This window comes from Acomys minous, assembly GCF_964271855.1.
Source record: "Acomys minous genome assembly, chromosome: 2".
Taxonomy (NCBI): Eukaryota; Metazoa; Chordata; class Mammalia; order Rodentia; family Muridae; genus Acomys; species Acomys minous.
In genome coordinates this window covers 45,904,782-45,927,568 of record NC_140484.1, presented here as the reverse complement: position 1 = coordinate 45,927,568, position 22,787 = coordinate 45,904,782, and the positions used below count along the sequence as shown (strand labels likewise).

The window sequence follows — 22,787 nt, the reverse complement described above, 5'->3', positions numbered from 1 at the left end:
GGATGCATGATGTGAAATTCACAAAGAACCAATAAAAAGCTAAAGCAACCAAAAGACAAAACAAAGCTATAAAAGGTGGCCAGTGGTGATGTGAACTGAAAACCAAGTCTGCCTCACAGAGGCTCTGAGTTCCTACCTGATACCAGGGAAGTTTGGAAGCAGTGGAAAAGTGATTGAGACTGCAGTAGAGCACTAGAACTGATTCCTTCATCTATCTGTGATCTGGTACCAATGATGCAGCCCTGTCTGGCAGCAACCCCCCTTGTCCAAGTACCCACATGGTGGCCTACAACCATTTGTAACTCCAGTACCAGGGTATCTGATATCTTCTTCTGGCCTACCACTGACACCAGGCACAAAACACAGACAGTACACACACACACACACACACACACACACACACACACACACACACACACATACACACACACACACAAAGGCAAAACTCTAATACACAGAAAAATAAAATAAATCTTTTTATATACATTTCCTTCCTTCCTTCCTTCCTTCCTTCCTTCCTTTTTTCCTTCCTTCCTTCCTTCCTTCCTTCCTTCCTTCCTTCCTTCCTTCTCTTCCATTCCAGTTTCCCATTTCTTCTCTTCCCCCCAGGCTATTCCTCAACCTTCTTCTGCTCCCCCATCCCTTTCTGTTTCTCTTCAGAAAAGGACAGGCCTTCCATGGGTATCAATCAACCAATAAAATTTCAATAAAACAAAGAACTTCCACCATATTGAGGCTTCCCTAGGCAATCCAGTAGGAGGAAGTGGTCCCTAGAGCAGGCAAAAGAGTCCAAGACAGCCCTTGATCCCACTGCTAGAAGTCCCACAAGAGGACCAAGCTACACAACTGTAACATATATAAAGAGAGCACATATACATGTCCTAGGCATCTACTTCAGGCTTATAACCAAGCATATCTACCCACTGTGCCCCCTCATCAACCCAAAACTTTAATTTAATTTTTATTGTTTAGTTTTTGAAACCTTACATATTCTAGATACTAATTACTTATTACATTAATGGGTTTTTAATGTTTTCTCCAACTCTACATGTTGACTTTTCACTCAGTTTCTTTCTTTTTTTTTTTTTTTATGTTGTGAATAAGTTCTTTAGTTGGGTGTGATTCCTTTTGTTGGTATGTTGTGTTCATATACAAAATACCATTATGTTGTTTAAAGTCACTTACATTTTTATCTAAGACTTTAATTACTTAAGATCTTACAGTTATGGTGGGTTTTTTTGCTCCATTTTTACTTGATTTTCATATAGGATGAGAAATAGGAGTTAAATTCTATCTTTTGCATAAATGTATCCAGTATTGCAGAACCATTTCCTGAAGAGGCTTTTGTTTGGCTGGTTTTGTTGTTGTCTTGTTATTTGTTTGTTTTTCAGTAATTAGTTGGTAGAATATGTGTACACTTATTCTTGAGTCACTAAAGTGTTTTAAAAATATTTTCTTTTTTAAAACATTTATTTATTATGTATACAGTGCTTCCCTGCATGTACACCTGCAGGCCAGAAGAGAGCATCAGATCACATTATAAACGGTTGTAAGCCATCATGTGGTTGCTGGGTGTTGAACTCAGAACCTCTGAAAGAGCAGTCAGTGGCTTTAACCTCTGAGCCATCTCTCTAGCACCTAGAATCTTTTTTCTTGATTTTTTATAAATTAAGGCTTGCTTTAAACTCTTGGTCTTTCCACTCCCACCCCTCAAAAGCTAAGGTGCACTGTGTATTAGCTGTAGTACCATCCTGTTTGGATAACTATAATTCTGTACTATACTAAACTATCTCTGCATGCATGAACTTTTCTTATTTTTCCTTTCAATCTGTATATTTTTGCTGGAGGGGTTTCTTGGGGGATAGCACATTGTTCATTTGGGTTTTGTTAAGCCAGTCTTTTCGCCGGGAAATTCCACTCCATTTCTCAAAGAAGATGAGGATCAAAGAACCTCCTTACGGAGGTGGCTTCAAACGTGACAAACAAGCCACTGGGCGAATGTCCTCATGTCTGCCACAGACAGAATTCTGCCTAAAAGTGGGCCAGTTCAGACGCAGGCAGAGTCAATTGCCAAACTCTGCTAAGACAGAGTAAGCAAGGCCTCAATAGTTCCTGCCTCACAAATACGTACGTCAGATATAATGGGCCAGAAGGCTGAAGATGATGCTCCAACGTGTTAGAGAGTGTTGGGTGACTGCCTCAGTCATTTTTTCATTTTGGAAGCTGCTAATCTGCACTCCGGGTTCACTCAGGTGTTTAAGTTTTATCTCTTCTCAAGTCTCTGATGGGTTTGAAGACCAGATAGTTTAGTCTTTCAATTAAGCTTAGTAGGTTAGGGGTTAAGATGTTTTTAGATCAAAATAGATGTTTTAAGTTAGTAGAGGTGAGATATGATAGATATTAATCTCCATTCAAAAATTTAGACCCAACAAGATAGGAAAGATGTTTACTTCAAGGCTGTCAAATACAAATAGCCAAATCACTATGAATATAACATTTATATAATTCCTGATTGTCTCATGGTTCTTCCTGCTGTATGTGGTTTAATTTACTCATGTGTATGTGTTAAAAAGAAACATAATAAAAATATTTTTTGAAAAAGAAGCATAGAGTAAAAATTAAACAATCAATTAAAATATTTTAAGTAAAAAATAAAATCATTAAAAAAACTGTAACAAGAGTAGGTTGGTAATCTGGCTCCAGGATAACTGTGAGAGTTAGGTTAGCCACAATTAAAGCTAAATATTTTTAAAATTAAAGCAACTTACAGATTTATAAAAGGAGATATCTTGTTAAAATGGCTGTTGAAAGATGGGGAAATGAGGAACTATTACAACTTAGAGGGAGTTGACTTTTACTAAGGTGACATTTCTGAACAGATTATCTGCAACACTTGAAAAGTGGGAAGAAAAATCAGTAGGTACATTTGTCTTTCATGTACAAGGGAATACTTTTCTGCTTGTCCTCTTGGCTCTGGCTGAGGGAGGTTCAAAGTTCATTTGGCCCTAACGTTGGTCAAGTTAGTTAACAGAAACTTGATTTTGATGGATCAGTGAAGGTGAACAGTACAGTTAATCATTTATAAGAAGCAGGATAGCAGGATAGCAGGATAGTGTTTACATCAGAGGACTTTTTTACTGTAAATTCAACTTGTATGCTGAGAAGAGAAAAAGATGGCCAGAGTTTGATTAATAAGTATATTAAATATCTAAGTATCTAATAGGCTATGATCAACAGGGAGATATTCAGTCTCTCTGTGCTAAAACTTCCTTTACTAGGGTATATGGATGGCTCAGAGGTTAGGAGTACTTCCTGCTCTTCCAGAAGACCCCGATCCAGTTTGCAGCATCCACACAGCATCTCACAAGCATCTTCAGTTCTTGGAGATCCAACACCTCTGTGGCTTCAAGAGGCGTCAGGGACTCATGTGAATCACACAGATACATGTAGGCAAAACCACTTGAACGCATAAAATAAAATTAATATTTGTTGAAAGAGTGTTATTGATGATGGTTTAGTTGGCATCACTATGGAATGTTTGTAGCACATACAGGTGAGAGACAGAGATTTGAAGTAAATTTTCAAGGTGCTCTACACAGGAGGATGCCTGCTCTATGTGTGTAGAGATAAGCAAATCTAATTTTTACAGACCTGATCTCATCCACTGTCTCTGGCTTCCATCTTGCTACTATAGCAAGCAACTGGAAAAGGAGGAATGAGGAAATATATATATTTTTTTCTGGGCAATCACACATCCTTTCTTGTCCTAGTCTGATATTTTTCTGTGGCCTGAGAAAATAATGTAATAAAATATGAAGAGGGTGGACACCATCAGGTAGCCAACATTTTGTTTTCCTGCTTTTTAATAAAAAGCAAGGTCCACAGTACATCCTCAGTCTAAAGATTTCTGTAAAACATTCACCAAAATGCTGTGAAGGCTGGTATTTCAAGAAAGATCTGCTGCTTGTCATTAGTTCTGAGGAAGCTCTCTGTGTGGATACGGGTTTATAGGTAAGGGCTCATCTTAGAAGAGTGGTGATTCCCTGTGGGAAAAATCAAATGTTGTTGGTTTTAGATAGGAAGTAGTGATAAAGGGGGAGTTTATTTAACTTGAGAAGCATGTGTACCTACTAATATGCATGATGAGAAAAAAATACTTTTGTGTTTGTAAGATTATAATTTGATTACAATATTTCTCTCTTCATTTTCCTCACTCCGAACCTCCCATGTCACCCTCCCTGCTTTCTTTCAAATTCATGGCCTCTTTTAAAACTGTTATTGTATACATATATTTTATATACATACATATTCCTAAATATAGCCTGTTTCATCTGTAAAATGCTACCTGTATGTGTGTGTTTTAGGGTTGACCATATGGCACTGAACAACCAGTTGTTGTGCTCTTCCTTGGGGAAGGAAGCCTCTCCTGTTCTCATCTTTTCTCTGTTGCCTCTAGTTCTCTGTGTAGTTCTGAAGTCTTGTGGGCTTTTCTCCACCCAGCTTAGTGTGTTCATTGGTATCAAAACTTTTGAGAGAATTATGGCAAATTTCCATTACAAACAGATAAACTAGGGAGAAATTGTGAAAGCTGGCCAGTACATTTGGTTAGCAATATTTGCAAAGTAACATGCTGTTCCAGTTAATATTAATTCAGTACAGGGGTTCCAGACTGTTAATAATTTCTTTAGTTCCTCGGGGGGCAGCTCTTTCATTGGGAAAATACTTACCAGTTGAGTGAAGTGTGTCATACAAATCCAAAATAGAATATGCTGAGAAATATGAAGAAGAATATTAAGTGGTTTCACTTCTAATTGAAATCACCTAAAAAAGAAAGCTAATTTAAGAGATTTGATTTATATTTCTCACATGATGATTTATTTCTAAAATTTTCATTTCCTTCAAACTTACCTTTCTGTATTTTTCCGTATTCTTATGCATATTACATATTAAATGTGCATAAAATCATACATAATAAATATCAATCAAAATCCAATGTAATATTCTATTTTATATGTTTTATCCTCTTAACTTAGTACTTTTCCATTTTACACGTGTATTGTAATCTTTATGTTAATAGTTCCTCAGAGTAGTGACAGTAGTATATTATGCTAATATAATCATATCATAGTTTAGCCACAAACACTGCATGTATTTTCTTTTATTCTTTAAAGTCATTATAAAAATTATTCTTTTTATTCACCTTCTCTGAATTGTTGTACCTGCATATATTTTCAGAAATTTGAAAAATCAGTCTCAAGCGCCTAAAAACCACGATGGACCTTATCTATTAACAATGCTGAAACTTTACAGTTTTTTCAGTCTCTTCAGGTTTCAGTATGCCTAATTAACTGGAAATCTTGCTTTTGTGGTTGTTATCATTATAGTTGCTCAATTGTGTGTGTGTGTGTGTGTGTGTATGTGTGTGTTTGTATGTGTGTGCGTGCATTGTCTTCACATTTGTCAAACACTCCCATGTTATCCAGTTTGCAGGCATTATAGCAATGCCTACGACTTTGTATCAAATATGTTTTGTCTTTTGTGTTTGTGACACACTCTTAAAATGTTTCTGGAGAAAAAAAATCAGATTGCCTATATTAGACACTCATTATTTTGATACTCTCTAGACTAGTAGAGTGAATGTCAAAAACAGTTTTGTTTCTTATACTGAGATACAAAGTGTTGCTATTGGCATCTACTAACGGCAAGATACAACTATATTATATAGTTTGCCGTATTCATGATTGTCTTCAAAAACAAAGAATTGTCTTGATCAAAATAGAATATAACCCAGTTTGAGCATCTCTGCTCTAAACGTATCAAGAAATAAAACTCGAAGGCAGTATCTGGAATGAGGAATGGAATTCCACACAGAAACTACAGACAACAAAAGAATGATAAGAAAATAGCATTAACAATTGGTGCCATACATTCAACAACTTAGGTAGAACGTATGTTGTCTTCTCAAGATTCAATAACTACAATTTACAAATAAAAGAACAATCTGTGACCTTAAAAACTCATGATTGAAAATTATTCTCTGAAGGAAACACTAATAAAATGGAACAGAGAGATTTGACGATGATTGTGGGGCAAAGTGTGGCAATACACTTCTTACTGCAGCTTTACATGTTCACAAGAATGGTTTAAGAAAGCAGTTTTGGGGATCCAAGATGGCGGCGAGCAGTGTGGACCATGCTTAGAAGCTCCAGTAAACAATTCAAGGAACTGCACAGAATTCTGAACCAGAAACACCAAGGTCCCCGCACCACTGCAGCAGGAGTGCTCCACAGTTCAAAGGGACCAGGGAGCAGAGGACCTGCATGCCCCTGCACATGGGAGGAGCACAGATTTTCTCGGACTGGAGTGGCAGCGGTGGCAGCAGCGGTGGCAGCAGTAGCAGCGGCAACAGTGGCTGAGGTTTGTAGCTCGCAGCCCTCTGGCGGAGGCGACTGGTGTGGTGGCTGGTGGGAGTTGCTTCGGGAGAGGGGACTCTGGGCAGGATTTGAGCATCACAATTCTGAACATCTATGCTCCCAATACAAGGACACCCACATTTGTAAAAGAGCTGTTAATGAAGCTTAAATCACACATCGATCCCCATACAATAATAGTGGGAGACTTCAGCACCCCACTCTCATGGAAGGATAGGTCATTGAAACAGAAGGTAAGCCAGGAAATAACATCATTAACCAATGCCATGAATCAAATGGATCTAACAGATATCTATAGAACCTTTCACCCAAACAAGAAGGAATATACCTTCTCTGCATCCCATAGAACCTTCTCCAAAATTGATCACACAGTAGGTCATAAAGCAAGCCTCAACAGATACAAGAAGATTGAAATAATACCTTGTATCCTATCAGATCACCATGGTCTTAGGCTGCAATTCAACTACAACAGAAATAACAAAAAGCCTACACATACGTGGAAGCTAAACAACTCCCTGCTAAATGACACCTGGGTCAGGGAAGAAAGAAAGAAAGAATTCAAGGAGTTCCTGAAATTCAATGAAAATGAAGGAACAACATACCCAAATTTGTGGGATACATTGAAAGCAGTGCTAAGAGGAAAATTCATAGCACTAAGTGCCTTTAAAAAGAAATTGGACTACAAGAAGAACATTATGATAGGCAGATTTGGGCCCAGGGGTCCCGCTCAAACTAAGGCACCAGCCAAGGACAATACAGGTGGTAAACTTTAAACCCCTACCCAGATCTAGCCAATGGACAGAACATTCTCCACAGTTGAGTGGAGAGTGAGGTATGACTTTCACACGAACTCTGGTGCCTCATATTTGACCAAGTCCCCTAGAGGGGGAGACCTGGTGGCACTCAGAGGAAAAATAGCAGGTTACCAAGAAGAGACTTGATATCCTATGAGCATATACAGGGGGAGGAAATCCCCCTCAGGAACAGTCATAGGGGAGGGGAATAAGGGGAAAATAGGAGGGAGGAAAGAATGGGAGGATAAAAGGGATGGGATCACCATTGAGATGTAACAAAAATAAGTTAATAAAAAAAAAAGAAATTGGAAACATCGCACATAAGCAATTTAATTAATGACAGCTAAAACCCCAAAGAAAAAAAAAGAAGCAGAACACCCAAAAGAAGCAGATGTCTGGAAATAATCAAACTCAGGGCTGAAATTAATAAATTAGAAACTAAGAAAACAATCCAAAGAATCAACAAAACCAAGAGCTGGTTCTTTGAGAAAATCAACAAGATAGACAGACCATTAGCCAAACTAACTAAAAGACAGAGAGACAGTATCCAAATCAACAAAATCAGAAATGAGAAGGAAGACATAACAACAGACACTGAAGAAATACAAAGAATCATAAGATCCTACTTGAAAAGCATATATGCCACAAAATTTGAAAATCTAAGGGAAATGGACGATTTTCTTGATCAATTTCACTTGCCAAAATTGAGTGAAGAACAGATAAACAAGCTAAATAGTCCCATTTCCCCTACAGAAATAGAAGGAATCATTGATAGTCTTCCAACTAAAAAAAAGCCCAGGGCCAGATTATTTCAGTGCAGAATTCTACCAGACCTTCAAGGGTGTGCTAATACTGGTACTCTTCAAGCTACTCCAAAAGATAGAAATGGATGGAACATTACTAAATTCATTCTATGAGGCCATAGTCACATTGATACCTAAACCTCACAAAAACCCCACAAAGAAAGAGAATTTTAGACCAATTTCTCTTATGAACAATAATGCAAAAATACTCAATAAAATACTTGCAAAACAAATACAAGAACACACCAAATATATCATTCACCATGACCAGGTAGGCTTAATTCTAGGCATGTAGGGATGATTTAATATATGGAAATCCATGAATGTAATCTACCATATAAACAAACTGAAAAAAAAAAAAAACCACATGATCATCTCCTTAGATGCAGAGAAAGCATTTGATAAAACCCAACACCCATTCATGTTTAAAGTTTTAGAGAGATTGGGGATACAAGGCACTTTCCTGAACATAATAAAGGCTATATACAGCAAGCCAATAGCCAAAATCAAAGTAAATGGTGAGATACTCAAGAAATTCCTCTAAAATTGGGAACAAGGCAAGGCTGCCCACTCTCTCCATATCTCTTCAATATAGTACTCGAAGTTCTAGCCAGAGAATTAGACAACAAAAGGAGATCAAGAGTATCCAAATGGGAAAGGAGGAAGTCAAATTATCCCTATTTGCAGATGATATGACAGTGTACATAAGTGACCCTCAAAATTCCACCAGAGAACTCCTACAGCTGATAAACACCTTCAGCATATTGGCTGGATACAAAATTAACTCAAAAAAGTCTGTAGCCTTCCTATACACAAATGACAAGCTTGCAGAGGAAGAAATTAGGAAAACCACACCCTTCACATTAGCCACAAGCAATATAAAGTACTTAGGAATTACTCTAACCAAGCAAGTGAAGGACTTGTTTGAAAAAATTTGAAAACTCTGAAGAAAGAGATTGAAGATGACATGGAATGATCTTCCTTGCTCATGGATCGGGAGAATTAACATAGTAAAAATGGCCATCCTACCAAAAGCAATCTACAGATTCAATGCAATCCCTATCAAAATACCTACACACTTTTTTTAAAGACATTGAAAATTCAATTCTGAACTTCTTATGGAAAAACAAAAAACCCAGAGTAGCTAAAACAATCTTGTACAATAAAAGATCCTCCGGAGGCACCTCCATACCTGATCTCAAGCTGTACTATAGAGCAACAGTAATTAAAACAGCATGGGACTGGCATAGCAACTGGCTGGTTGATCAGTGGAATCGAATAGAAGACCCAGAGATGAATCCACACACATATGGTCACTTGATTTTTGACAAAGAAGCCAAATCCATTCAATGGAAAAAGGATAGCATCTTCAACAAATGGTGCTGGTCTAACTGGATGTCTATGTGCAAAAAAAATGCAACTGGACCCATATTTGTCACCTTGCACAAAACTCAAATCTAAGTGGATCAAAGACCTCAATGTAAAACCAGAGACACTAAGTCAGATAGAAGAAAAAGTGGGGAAGAACCTGGAACACATTGGCACAGGAGACAACTTCCTGAACAGAACACCAACAGCCCAGGCCTTAAGGTCAACAATTAATAAATGGGACCTCATGAGGCTGAGAAGCTTCTGTAAGGCTGGAGACACTGTCAAGAGAACAAAGTGACAGCCTACAGACTGGGAAAGGATCTTCACCAACCCTACATCTGACAAAGGTCTAATATCCAAAATATATAAAGAACTCAAGAAATTAAACACCACCAAACCAAATAACCCAATTGAGAAATGGGGCTTGGAACTAAACAGAAAATTCTCAACAGAGGAATATCAAATGGCTGAGAAACACTTAAAGAAATGCTCAACCTCCTTAGTAATCAGAGAAATTCAAATCAAAACAACTCCGAGATTCCATCTTACACCCATCAGAATGGCTAAGATAAAAAATTCAAGCGACACCACATGCTAGCAAGGATGTGGAGAGAGAAGAACACTCCTTCATTGCTGGTGGGAATGCAAACTAGTACAGCCACTTTGGAAATCTATCTGGTGCTATCTCAGAAAACTGGGAATAGGGCTTCCTCAAGACCCAGCTATTCCACTGCTTGGAATATACCCAGAAGATGCTCCAGCACACAACAAGAAACCTTGCTCAACCATGTTCATAGCAGCCTTATTCATAATAGACAGATCATGGAAACAGTCTAAGTATCCCTCAGTAGAAGAATAGATAAAGAAACTGTGGTACATATACACTATGGAATACTATTCAGCTATTAAAAATAAGGATTTCCCAAAATTTGTGGTCAAATGGATTGAACTAGAAATAATCATATTGAGTGAGTTAACCCAGAAGCAGAAAGACTCAAATGGTATATACTCACTTATATCGGGACACCAGCCCAAGGGGCATGTCCTATGAAAGTCTTCACTTACCAGAAAACTGGGACAGAGGAGAGGACATCCTATTGGGACTTTAGGTGAGAGAAGCATGGAAGAATGGGGAAATAGAAGGACATAGAGGGTCCTAGAAACCTACAAGAAGAACATTATGATTGGCGGATCTGGGCCCAGGGGTCCTACTCAAACTATGGCACCAGCTAAGGACAACACGTGCAGTAAACTTCGAACCTCTACCCAGATCCAGCCAATGAACAGGACATTCTTCACAGTTGAGTGGAGAGTCGCATCTGACTTTCACACGAACTCTGGTGCCCCATATTTGGCCATGTCCCCTGGATGGGGAGGCCTGGTGGCACTCAGAGAAAAAAAACCATGATCATCTCCCTAGATGCCAAAAAATCATTTGACAAAATTCAAAACCCATTTGTGTTAAAAAATCCTAGAGAGAGCAGGAATACAAGGCACATGACTAAACATAGTAAAGGCAATATACAGTAAGGCCATATCCAACATCAAACTAAATGGAGAGAAACTGAAATCAATTCCACTGAAATCATGGATAAGACAAGGCTGTCTACTCTCTTTGTTATCTCTTCAATATAGTACTTAAAGTCCTAGCTAGAGCAATAAGACAACTAAAGGAGATCAAAAGGATACAAATTGGAAAGAAAGAAATCAAATTATCACTATCCAAGGATGATATGATGGTATACATGAGTGAACCCAAAAATTCTATCTAGGACCTCTTCATAATAGGGTCTAATAGGATATGAAAGCCAGACAAGGTACAATAATGTCTAATGTTAAGTGTTCAGCCACGTTCTGCTTGCTTTGCCAGCTTCTAAGAAATCCAGAGACAAACGTGTGCATGTATATGTCACTGCCTAAGGGAGTGCCTTGGGTTCTCAGGAACTGACAGGTACACAAAGTACCCCAGAAGCCATAGGCTCAAACCTCAAAAACAACACAATGATACATGCTTGTCAAGGCAGCTAGAAGAGTCCAACTCATGATTCGCTGCAGGTAGGACATTCCATTCCCTGGACAAGATCCTGGATTGTATAAAATGAAGAAAGTGATATGAGCACTAGTGTGTATTGCTTCATTGATATCTTTCACCCTAGTGGTGATGACACCGGCTGCTTCAAGCTCATGATACCGTGATGCCCTGTAACAGGCACCTCTGCGCCAAAATAAATCCTTTCTCCCTTAAACTGCTTTTGTCAGAGCATTTTGTCATGGCAATAGGAAAAAGACTATGGCGCTACCAGATCTGAGGATTTAGTGTAGATCAAAAAGTATTTACATAAGAAAAAACAAATGTGAATGAAGCCAAAGAAAAATTTGAAAACTATATTCAACTTGTTTTCAATGGCTATTGAGCAAAGTTTAATAAAGCAGGAAGGACTTTTTCAATAACTGTTGATTGAGCAACTAGATACTAATACAAGAAAAGTTAGCTCTTCAGTTGCAGAAAAAAATCAACATTATTAGAAACTCACAATAGGAGTCAAAGTCATAAGACTTTAAAAGATGATATGAGGAAAAGCTTTTGTGGGTCCAGCTGGCTCAAGATTGCTATGGTTGTGTGTATCTCCAAGAGTCATGTAGAAGTTTTGCCAATACGACAGGTAATAAATGGGGCCTGGGGCCCCTGGGGGTCCTGGGAGATGGTTGCATCCCCTTTTTGGATGTTGTGAGTGCCTTTGTAGATTACGTTCCAGAGCAAAAGCTTATTCCTTTCATGCTGAGGCAATAGAGGGTGTACCCAACAGATAAAAAGCAGAGTTCCCTAAGACAAGACACACACCAGTCCCTTAATCATGGACTTCCCAGACCTGAGAGAAATAAATTCTGGGTGCTTATAAGGCTATGGCTGTCTATAATCCTATGGCTCATAATCTTCAGAGGCAGTCCAGACACACTGTGTAAGAATCTCTTCACCCCTTAAGAAGGAATAAACTTGATTACCTGAGTGTGCTGGGAGTGTAGCTTAGTGGCTTTCCAAATGAGTAGATGACAGAGACAGTTTGCTACCTCAATAGTCACCCAAAACTCTCTATAACGTTGGAGCATCTTCTTCAGCCATCATGTTAGTGAGGCAGGAACTATTGAGGACTTGCTTACCCTGTCTTGGTAGAGTTTGGCTATTGACTCTGCCTACATCCAAATTTGCCCTTTTTTGGGAGGACAGAATTCTGTCTGTGGTAGAAATGAGGACATTTTGCCCAGTGGCTTGTTTGCCACATTTGAAGCCATCTCCATAAGGAGGTTCTTTGATGCTCATCATCCTCTTTGAGTTAGGCTGGTGTTGCCAGGAGTTAACCTGTCTCATTGTCAGTGAATATTTAAAATAGTAAAAACATTTTTAAATGCCATATTCTGCATGTCTCCAAGGTTTTTGAAGACCTCATCTAACTATCCTGGCTTATCTTTCTATAGAATCGTATCTGTCTGCCACACCTAAGATCTCTGATGGAGTTGAAGACCAGGTAGCTTAGTTGTTTAGGGGTTAAGATGTTTTTAGGTCTAGAAAGATGTTTTAATTTGATAAGAACAATATGTGATAGGGATTGAGTTATGTTCAGAATTTTAAACCCAACAAGATAGAAGAGATGTTTTTTCAAGGCTGTCAAGTAGAAATAGCAAAAACCCTAAGAACATAACATTTATATAATTCTTGATTGTGTCATGGTTCTTCTTTCTATAGGTAGTCTAATATATATATGTGTGCGCGCGCATGTGTGTGTGTGTATGTGTGTGTGTATGTAATAATATAAATGTATATATAAAAATAAAAATGTTAATTAACAAAATTAAAAACAAACAAACAAGAATCTCTTCACCCCTAACTTGCTGTTGTTTTTGCTCTTTTTCATTAAGGTATTGGAAGAGATGTTCTACTTACAGGGTTCCCAAGCACTGCATGTTCTGGAGAACTCCCTGAGGAAGCACCTTCCAGAGTCCCTAAAGGTGAGATGAGAACATTCTCAGAGTAACTAAGGGGTGCACCTTGCTATGGCAGAAGAGGGAAAGAAGTCAAGACCCACAGAAAACTGACTGACACCATGGCATTTCTCTCACCTGTGCTTATGTTCCCAAAGCACAAAGAAGTCTCAACAATGCCATTTGCCAATATTTTAAAAAGCAAAGTGCTGCTCCCCACTGTCTAAAACATGTTACTATTTACTTCCAAAGGATATTTCACAATTTTTGTAATACTGTGCCACAAAATAAAAACTCAAAATAAAGTTGAAAATTCAGTGATAGGGTGTTTGCCTAGTATGTGCAGGATTCTAAGTTTTGGCAGAAGGGAAAAAGAATTTTCCTGAGTCTTAAATAGTAAATCACTACTTAGTTGAAGTCATTTTATATATTAAATAATAAGGAGTCTGATGTTTTTAAAATTTATGTCCCTGATGTGGCTGTATTAGGAGAAGATTTTTTAAGGAATAAAATACATTAAAATGTATATCATCAGATGCTGTTGTAGCACATATTATTTCAATGAAATAAGATTTAATGGACAAGAATTTCTAGGTCTCCTAACACACAATTTGCTATGAACTAGGATTTGACCTATTACATATTTCCAGAAGAGATGAGGCAAAATTACCTGTCATAAAATATAGATATGCCATTGAAGCCAAATATTTATAAGTTGGCCTAGGACTCACTATATATCCCAGGTGTCCCTTGAACTTTCAACACAACTGTCTCAGCCTCCCTATTAGCTGAAATAACAGATCTGTATCACTAAGCCTGGCTAAATCTTAACTTAGATGATAAAAATTTTAATTTAGATCATAAGCAGATCAAGAGCCAGATGACGTAGATATAAGAATTATATGATATGGATATTGAAGCAGTAATCATAAAAATACTACAAGGAATAATAAGAAAAACACTTGTAGTGAGTGGAAACCATTTCTGGAATGTTTCAGCTTCACAAAATTTGTTAGAGGCATGAAAAGAAAGAAATTTGAAAACCATGAAAAGTTCTATTAAATTCTACAACAGGGAAGTGCATGAGTTTATTTATAAATTGAGTCATTCTTTATATTTTATCTTATTAATGTTTAAAAGATATTTTTGTTAGAATAAGCAACTAGACACTAGGAACCATTTGAAAGATTCATTTATTACATATTTTCAACAAAAATTTCACAGGAATTATCCTTGTTCTTGTCAAATATATTATATTTTTCATCTCTCTGTAATGTGCTGATATTCCTATCATGTTAAAATATTTAGGTTTATGGGACCGTCTTCCACATGAACCAGGGAAACCTATTCAATCTCAAGGCTCTGGTGGACAAGTGGCCTGATTTTAATACTGTTGTTATCCGACCCCAGGAACAGGTAAGTTACAATATAGAAGAAATATGTCTATATCTTTACATTTGTTGCATTCCTAGAATGTTTCTGTAAGTATGGTGTGATCTTTTATTATAAACGTTAAAACAGCGTTCCTGAGGGCAGCAGAGATTGCTCAGTGATTAAGACCACATCCTGCTCTTGTAGAGGAGCAGAGTTTGGTTCCCAGCATTCACGTGGCTGCCCTCAACTGTCAGTAACTCCAGTTACGTGGAATCTGGTGCCCTCTTTTGGTCTCTGCAGGCATTGCACACATGTCACACACATGCATACATGCAGGCAAAATCTTCATAGCCACAAAATAAAATAAACAAGTCCTTAGAGAAAAGGACATTTTCCTGAGCTTGGCTTGTCTATTGTAATGAGCAGGTTCTTAGTTCCATGATCAACTATTATTATCCTAAGGAAAAATGTATTTCCTGTCTTTAAAAATCACTGGACTTAAAACAATCCAACTCGTTCTCACTCTATCAAAACTTATTTTACTATCAGCTTTCCTCCTAGATGTTGCACTGCCTTTACATCAGTCATCTACAACAAAGTCAGTAAAACAAGGCAGGAGAAAGAGAGAGGTACAGGCGGTTGATGCTACAGGAAGACAAACAGTTTATTCTCCATTCCAAGTGGAAAATTTTGCCAACGTAAACTTTGAAGATGATTTCAATATTTTATAAGGCAGAGCAAGAAAATCAATAGTCTGATTTTCAAACTATTTTCAACAGCATCATTGTATGTTATACAATTTTAAAAAGATTTCATTAAAATTGGAGTAATAAAAGCGTTCAGATTATACATTAATGGAAGTCATGCTTCTGTGATATGTTCTTTCATATTAAATAGTCCCATTAAAGGGTTTGTAAACTTGTTCCATATATATATATATATATATATATATATATATATATATATATATATATATAATTTGTATCTTAATTGGAATGTCAGCACTACACAAAGAGATGGGAAAATGCACCATATTTAACAAGGACATATGTAAATTCTCATAAAATTATAAAATTTTTGTTGAAAAAATGTAGTAAATGAATCTCTCAAATGGTTTTTGGTGCTAGTTGCTTATTCTAACAAAACATATTTTGAGCATTAATCAGATAAAATATAAAGAATGATTATATATGGGCATGCATTCGTGTGTGTGTGTGTGTGTGTGTGTGTGTGTGTGTGTGTGTGTGTGCCCCCGTGCACATGTGCGCGTGCATGCACACACTTATTGCCACCCCTGGTCTGCTTCCTCAGTGGAGTATCCAGGCTCATTACACACCAAGCTGACTGTAGGGAGGGAGGCTTAGCCGGAGCAGGTGGGTGCAATTCAGTCTTGGTTGTTGGTAAGTGCTTGAGAAGCAGCCTTCTAAGGAGACAGCTTGTTTAATTGGAGGAAATAAAGTCTATTTACACCTTTGAGGAGTGGGTAGAGTGGGTAGTATACATCATTAGCCAAGGCCAAGGTCTGGGAATGCTTTATCTGCATGAAGAGGAATTCTAGGTGCGGGCTGAACATGAACTTCTAAGGAGAGAGGAAGTTTAACCTGTAACCTGGCCATTAGGCTACAAGATAAGGTGACGACAGAGATGGGGAATGTAAGACCACACGCACCAAGACATGCAGGCCTAGGGCAGGGAGGGAGCAGTTCTACTTCTGTCAGTCTCAAGATGACATTTTCGGGACTGTGACATGCCATTACCTTACTCTTCCTCCAAACCAGCTCCTCTTGGGCTCAGAGCTCCCTAGCTCACAATTTATTTGCTCTGAGAGGTTGTCATTCACTTGAAAATGATAAGCTGTTTTTTGAAGGAATATTTAGTTGATTAGATTTATCTTTGGTTATCTATTTGTAGATGCATATTCTGAATCTGTTTTCAGTATAGATTTTAATACCAAAGCATTCATAGCCCAGAGCAAGGAATATTTGTTTTTATAAATGTTTTGACTTAATTTGTTATTTTGACTCTTCTACATGAATTTTTATAATACTCTAGTTTTCTCTTGGGTTTGGGATAATACTTTTTAGAGTGTTTTCTTTTATCTTTGAATTGATCTGAAGCTTTTTCTCTTGACTTCACATTGTAAATAACTACAACTTAAACCCACAGGAACTATTAATTTTGATATTTTTAAATATCACAATGAGCTAAATACTGAATACCAATATAACAAACACTACACTACACACAAACATTTTGTTTGATTCTTCTTTTCTGAAACAGGACATGACAGATGACTTTGACCATTACACCAACACTTACCTAATCTACTCCAAGGATCCCAAGCACTGTCAGGAATTCCTTGGCTCATCAGAAGTCATTAACTGGAAGCAACATTTGCAGATTCAAAGTAAGAAAACTGGGTGTGACCTCCTGTGTACACATGAACACATCACTGTTCCTTTTGAACAAGCACCTCACACCCCACACACATTTTTTGCAGGCCACAGACACAGCATGCTGCTGGTTGTTCCTTGGCTCAGCATCTACCTCCTCCAAAGGGAAATCATAAGAGCCCCAGTGTATAAAATTTACACAGAAAGTTCTGATGTAATTTCTTACTACCTTAGGACTTATAACTTATTCTTTAGTGTGCCCATATTTTATTAAAGAATCTAAATATAGGAGCAGAGTATCCTACCATTTCATCTTTGATTTATTACATTGTCAAAAGGAATGTTTTAGTAAATAAGCCTATGCCTTCTGGAGTTGTATAATCGAGTATTGAAACCTGGATGAATGAGTTATTAGCTGGGTGGTGAAGGGCAAGTCACTTCTGCTATGGAAATTAAAAAATGGGAAAATGATTTTAATCATATTCTAAACATAGAACCCTTAAGGACAAAATGAGACATTTAATGGAAACATCTTAAGAATATTCTATTTAGTTTTCTAGAATTTCAAACCTTCTCAATATCAATTCAAAATGACAATTATTTTAGCTTACAATTGTATGGGTAGGAAATTTGGATCAGGTTCAGCTAAGCTTCTCTCTAGGCATCACCTAGGTTCACACATATGGGCTCAGTCATCCAGATGGTTATCTGTAGGCTAGTAGGATTAGGCTCATCATGATCCCAAGTCTGGCATTTCATAATAACATTGTCAGCTCTTAACTACAAGGTTGGAAGTAGATTGGGTGACATGTAAATGTCACAGGATCAGGAACAGAATGTGAAAGTTAACCCCAGTGTACTCTTTGAAACACATTTACTAAATCACATTTTCCATGGTCCTAAGCAAATTTTATAAATGAACAAAAGCCATTCAGGGTGAATAGAATAATATTGGTGTAATAAAAAAAGGAATTGAGAATCATATAGTAACAATTTAATGGGTGGAGTACATAGAAATTGTCCACTCAATTTCAGTTACTATGCCTCTAACTCATCTTCTTTGGTAGGTATAACTATACTTGTACATAGTCAGCATTTGTGATACTATCTAAAACTTAAATTTAGAAAAATGGGAGGAAGAAACATGGGAGGCATATAATCTTTATCACATAAAGTCTGTCATGATTTAACATAAGACTTGCTGATTCTATGTTCAAAAGTCTTTTGACCCTACTGAGTAGCCTTTCTCAAACTTTAATATGAATAATGTATATTGTTTACTTCTTCATTTTCCTTATCAAGGTACACAGCCAAGCCTGGGCAAAGTGATAGAAAATCTTGGAGCCATTAATTTGGGCAAAGTCAAGCATACGCAGTGCTTTCTCTATATGATATTTCAAACAGCAAAGAAACTGAGTCCTTCCTTGGCAGATGAGAAGAATTTCGTAGTCAGCAGTGACAAGCCCAAGCCCATGTGAGTGTGAAAGAAGCTGCTCTGCATCATCAGTCTCTTAATTAATGATATGCCTATTTTGGTAGATTTCCTAAAATTAGTACACACGTGATCTATCATTGCCTTGTAGTCTATGAGGTAAAAATAAAAATGTGGGCAGGGCTGTGTTGCAATGGAATCTGCCGGACGGAGTACATTCTGACCTCCTCCACCCCTAGTGACGTTCCAGGAGTGCCTTCACTTTGGGATGCATTGCTTCACTTTCTAAAAACACTTTTACATGACTTTCTTTCTCGTTTGTGTCTTTTTTTCTTTCTTCTGTTGTTGTTGTTGTGAGGACAATGGATCTGGGACTCACAAAATAATTGGAATGACTTTATATTGAAGTTCTAAGCATATCTTCAAAGGTCCTTTTTCTAATAAAGCATAAAGGGCTGGCAAGATGATGCAGCTACTAAAAGCACATGCCCACAAGTTTGATTACCAAAGTCAATCCCTGGATCTACACAATGATGAGAATCAACTCCCCAAAATTTTCCTCTGATCTTCACATTGGAGCATGTAACACCCACAGATATAAATACAATTTAAAATTGTAATTGCCTATACAAATTGAATGTGGGTCACTATTTAACCTGCCATGTCCTCACTGCCTCTGCTAGCTTTTGTCCTGGTAACTAGCCAACCATTATCCTGCAGAGTAGTCGTCTACTCACAGTAAAATCTAAATAAAGGCCATGTCTTTCTCCTCCTTACAAAATTTCAAGGCTTCCTGCCACACGTTTGAATATTTCTGGAGTCCTCAGCCCTTTAAGAGGGGATTTTTATCTACCTCTCAAGCCTTGCTTTTTCTCTTATTTCTTCCCTCCAAAACTTGTAGCCTTTGTGGAAAATATTAAGTGATTAATTAAAACATCAACCGTCTATTACATATGAGTCTAAACTCAGAGATTGAGACATTCAGTCAAAGTGTTCCAGTGGAGGTAGTCTGAAGAGGAGGAGGTTGACTTTATAGACTGAGAAAGGCTAAAATAACAAACAAACCATTTCAATGTTATTTCCTATGTAAAATAGAGGAAGATGCTCATTAGAATTTGACAAATTGGTTCACATCAAGTTACTTGAAGTTAATCATTTTGTTAAGGATTAAAGCAGAGGGAATCTCATTCATATTATCTCTCAATTTCATTTACTCACTTTCTTGCTTTCTCTTCTCTCCCAGAAAGTTAATTAACAATCTAATATTGGTCCAGTGACCTGAAGCATGTGTGTGAATTATTTCATGTTATTTCTAGTGTTGAAGCTAAGGGCAGACATTAATGGACATTTATGCTTATGTAATGTAATTTTACTACCATTTCTACTTGATCTTAAAGAGCTCAGGCTTCTAAGATTAACTCCTCTCTGTCTAAAATATCTCTCTCCTATGTAGATCAACCTTTACACTAACCACTTACTTTGTTATCCAGATCTACTCATGAATTACCTCATCAGAGTCCTGGGTAAAGCACCTCAATAAAAGTCATCTCCACACAGGACCTAGCTTTGTTTTACTCATAGCACTCCTGAGTATTTAAAGATAGTTAATTTATTCTACAGATTTAATGAGCGAGTCAGCTTCCAAAAATAATGTGAACCCTCAAGAGCTGGAGTCCTTAGTAGCTGGAACACAGTAGGTTTTAAACAAATGTGTCCAGTGAATTCTCTGCACAGAATTGGATTCTATTGAAAAGGTCCTGAGCACATTTCACATTGTCTCCATTTATGTTTAATGTGATGCTGAGTAGAGCTGAAAGTTGGCACGGAGTGTGTGATTGAAGGATGCTCAGTCACGGGACCACATGACAACCCAGAGATCATCCCCATCTAGAATCTACTGCAAAGTTTCATCCTGCTGTGAGACAGGAGAGCGGGATAATCTTTTGACAGAAAGCAGAATCTGATGATGTATTTGCTTGCTCAACACATGGGTGATGGGATGTGTAGCTAGAGTTGAAATAGAGTGTTTAGCTCTACCTCCAGAGCTCCAAGATGGCCCCTGAAGCCCCTTCACACCATTGCACGGGTCTTCAGACATCAGGACTTAGTGACAAGGGCCATCTTCCTTCCACATTTCTGTCTTTCTTTGCACTTGAGTTTTTCTTTTGCTCATCATAGTGCCTAAGGACCTCAAGACCAAATTCTATGATTACAAACTTTTGTCTTTTCTGTTTGGAACACGTGCTTTAGGAAATTTGTTCACCTGTAATTTTTTTTTTTTGCTTTTACATAAAACAATATTGATCATATTTGAACTCTCTGTGCCAATGGTCACAGGCAAATAAAAACTGGAAGTATTGCCTGGACAAGTGTTACTACCTGGTGGGCACTGAATCTCAGCCCCTTCCTCACTGGCTCTTAGTCTACAATGAAAATTGCTTATTACACATGCTCGCTAGATGAGGAAATTCAACAAGTGAAGAGTAACTAATCAGACTCAAACACACACTGTTGATGGGAACCCAGGTAGTTTGATGACAGAACATGCAATCTTAGATATTCTGGTTTTTTTTTTTTTTTTTTTTTTTTTGCCTCTTGGGTCAGTTTAGTGGGGAATAAGGAAAATTATTCACAGCCTATGTAATTAAGGATTACTCTTTTCTCTTGTTCCCAATAGTGACCACAAGTTGTTTAAATTTGCTTCCCTGGATGTTACACATGCTGCATTGGTGAATAGCGTCTGGCATTTTGGTGGCAATGAAAAAAGCCAGAAGTTCATTGAGCGCTGTATTCTCACCTTCCCAAGCTCCTGTATTATGGGGCCGGAGGGGACCCCAGTGTCCTGGGGCCTGATGGACCACACTGGAGAACTAAGAATGGGAGGCACCTTGCCTAAGTACCGGCGCCAGGGTCTCATTTACCATCTTGCTTGTCACCAGATCCAGACTCTAGGAAATCTTGGCTTTCCCATGTATGCACATGTGGATAAGGCTAACTTCACCATTCAGAGAATGGTTGCCCTGCTGAGGCATGTCCCCATGCCCTGTACCTGGAACCAGTGGAACTGTGTACCTCTATAAAGCTGGAAGAGAGATAAGGGGTCTGTGCTTGTAGATGGAGAAATGGCTGAGTGAGCTGAATGAAATAATAAACTGTGAGTAGGTGGCTGTGTGTCTCTAGGATGAAAGAACTGCACACTGCGCCCTCACAATTCTCATGTACTTAAACTCCGTTTCCTTGGCATGCACAAGGCTACCTTCTCTTGCTCCAATTCTGTTACAGCCCCCAAACCTCAGGATCCCTCTAACACATTTAGCTACATTGTATTATTTTCTACTTGTTTTGCTGGCTCATGAATCTATACCCATTAGCCAGTAGGTTTGTTCTGTGACCTGCCCCCTCTATGCACAGGCATACCTCCTCTGATTTTCTGTAGTTTTTCTTTGACAGACTGAAAAAGTAGTCTGTCATCTAAAAAAGGTCTATTAAAAATCATTCTTCCCCAGGTCACTTCCTAGGCATTGTATTGTTAATATGTAAAAACTACTGTATACCCACATACAGACGCATAACGTGTAGTGTAACTGTAAGAATTATTAGGACAAAGACTAGGACTCAGCAAGTAAAGGTGATTGTAGCCAAGCCTGGTAACCTGAGTTTAATTTCTGGGACCCACATTGTAAAAGGAGATAATCAATTTCATCAAGTTGTCCTCTGACCTCCACAGGTGTACTGCAACACATGCACATACAAATAAATAAATGTAATTTTAAAAAAATTAAAAGGGCTGACTGGTAATAACTTTGAGACTAATTTTGTGTATTTTTAGTGAGTTTCCACTATTAGGTCCCAGGGCCAGGAAAGAGAAATAAACATTGTTCTAGAGGCTGAGCTTCATTACTTCATTCTAATGTTTATGTTTAATAAATCCATTCTTAATTTATTGGGACTTAAACTCTAGAAGGCAAAGAGCTGTAGGGAGAGGAGAAAACAACAGCACACAAAACAAGAAAATGGATGCCTATATTATGTAGGAGAGAGGAAGATATGGGAAAGGAAGGAAAGATAGGAAGCAGGACTGGAGGACTGGGAGGAAGAGGAGGGAGGAAAGAGGAAGAGAAGGAGAGGGAGAGAGGCGGGTAGGAAGAGAGGGGTGAGAAAGAGAGAGAGAGAGAGAGAGAGAGAGAGAGAGAGAGAGAGAGAGAGAGAGG

At 37.9% G+C, this 22,787-nt stretch overlaps 1 protein-coding gene across 2 annotated transcripts; it reads left to right on the top strand.

Moving 5' to 3' along the window:
- Positions 1 to 3,910: 3,910 nt before the first annotated feature.
- Positions 3,911 to 22,377, top strand: GLYAT (glycine-N-acyltransferase). 2 transcript variants are annotated; one of them, XM_084771772.1, is made up of 7 exons: positions 3,960 to 4,011; positions 6,121 to 6,417; positions 13,315 to 13,404; positions 14,686 to 14,793; positions 17,032 to 17,158; positions 18,447 to 18,618; positions 21,254 to 22,377. In XM_084771772.1, exons 2-7 carry the CDS (start codon positions 6,193 to 6,195, stop codon positions 21,654 to 21,656), a joined length of 1,125 nt encoding a protein of 374 aa, XP_084627898.1. In that variant the 5' UTR covers positions 3,960 to 4,011; positions 6,121 to 6,192; the 3' UTR covers positions 21,657 to 22,377. The 2 variants fall into 2 exon arrangements, with proteins under 2 accessions (XP_084627899.1, XP_084627898.1); XM_084771773.1 differs by lacking the exon at positions 6,121 to 6,417 and having other exon boundaries at positions 3,911 to 4,011.
- The last annotated feature ends 410 nt before the right edge of the window (positions 22,378 to 22,787 follow it).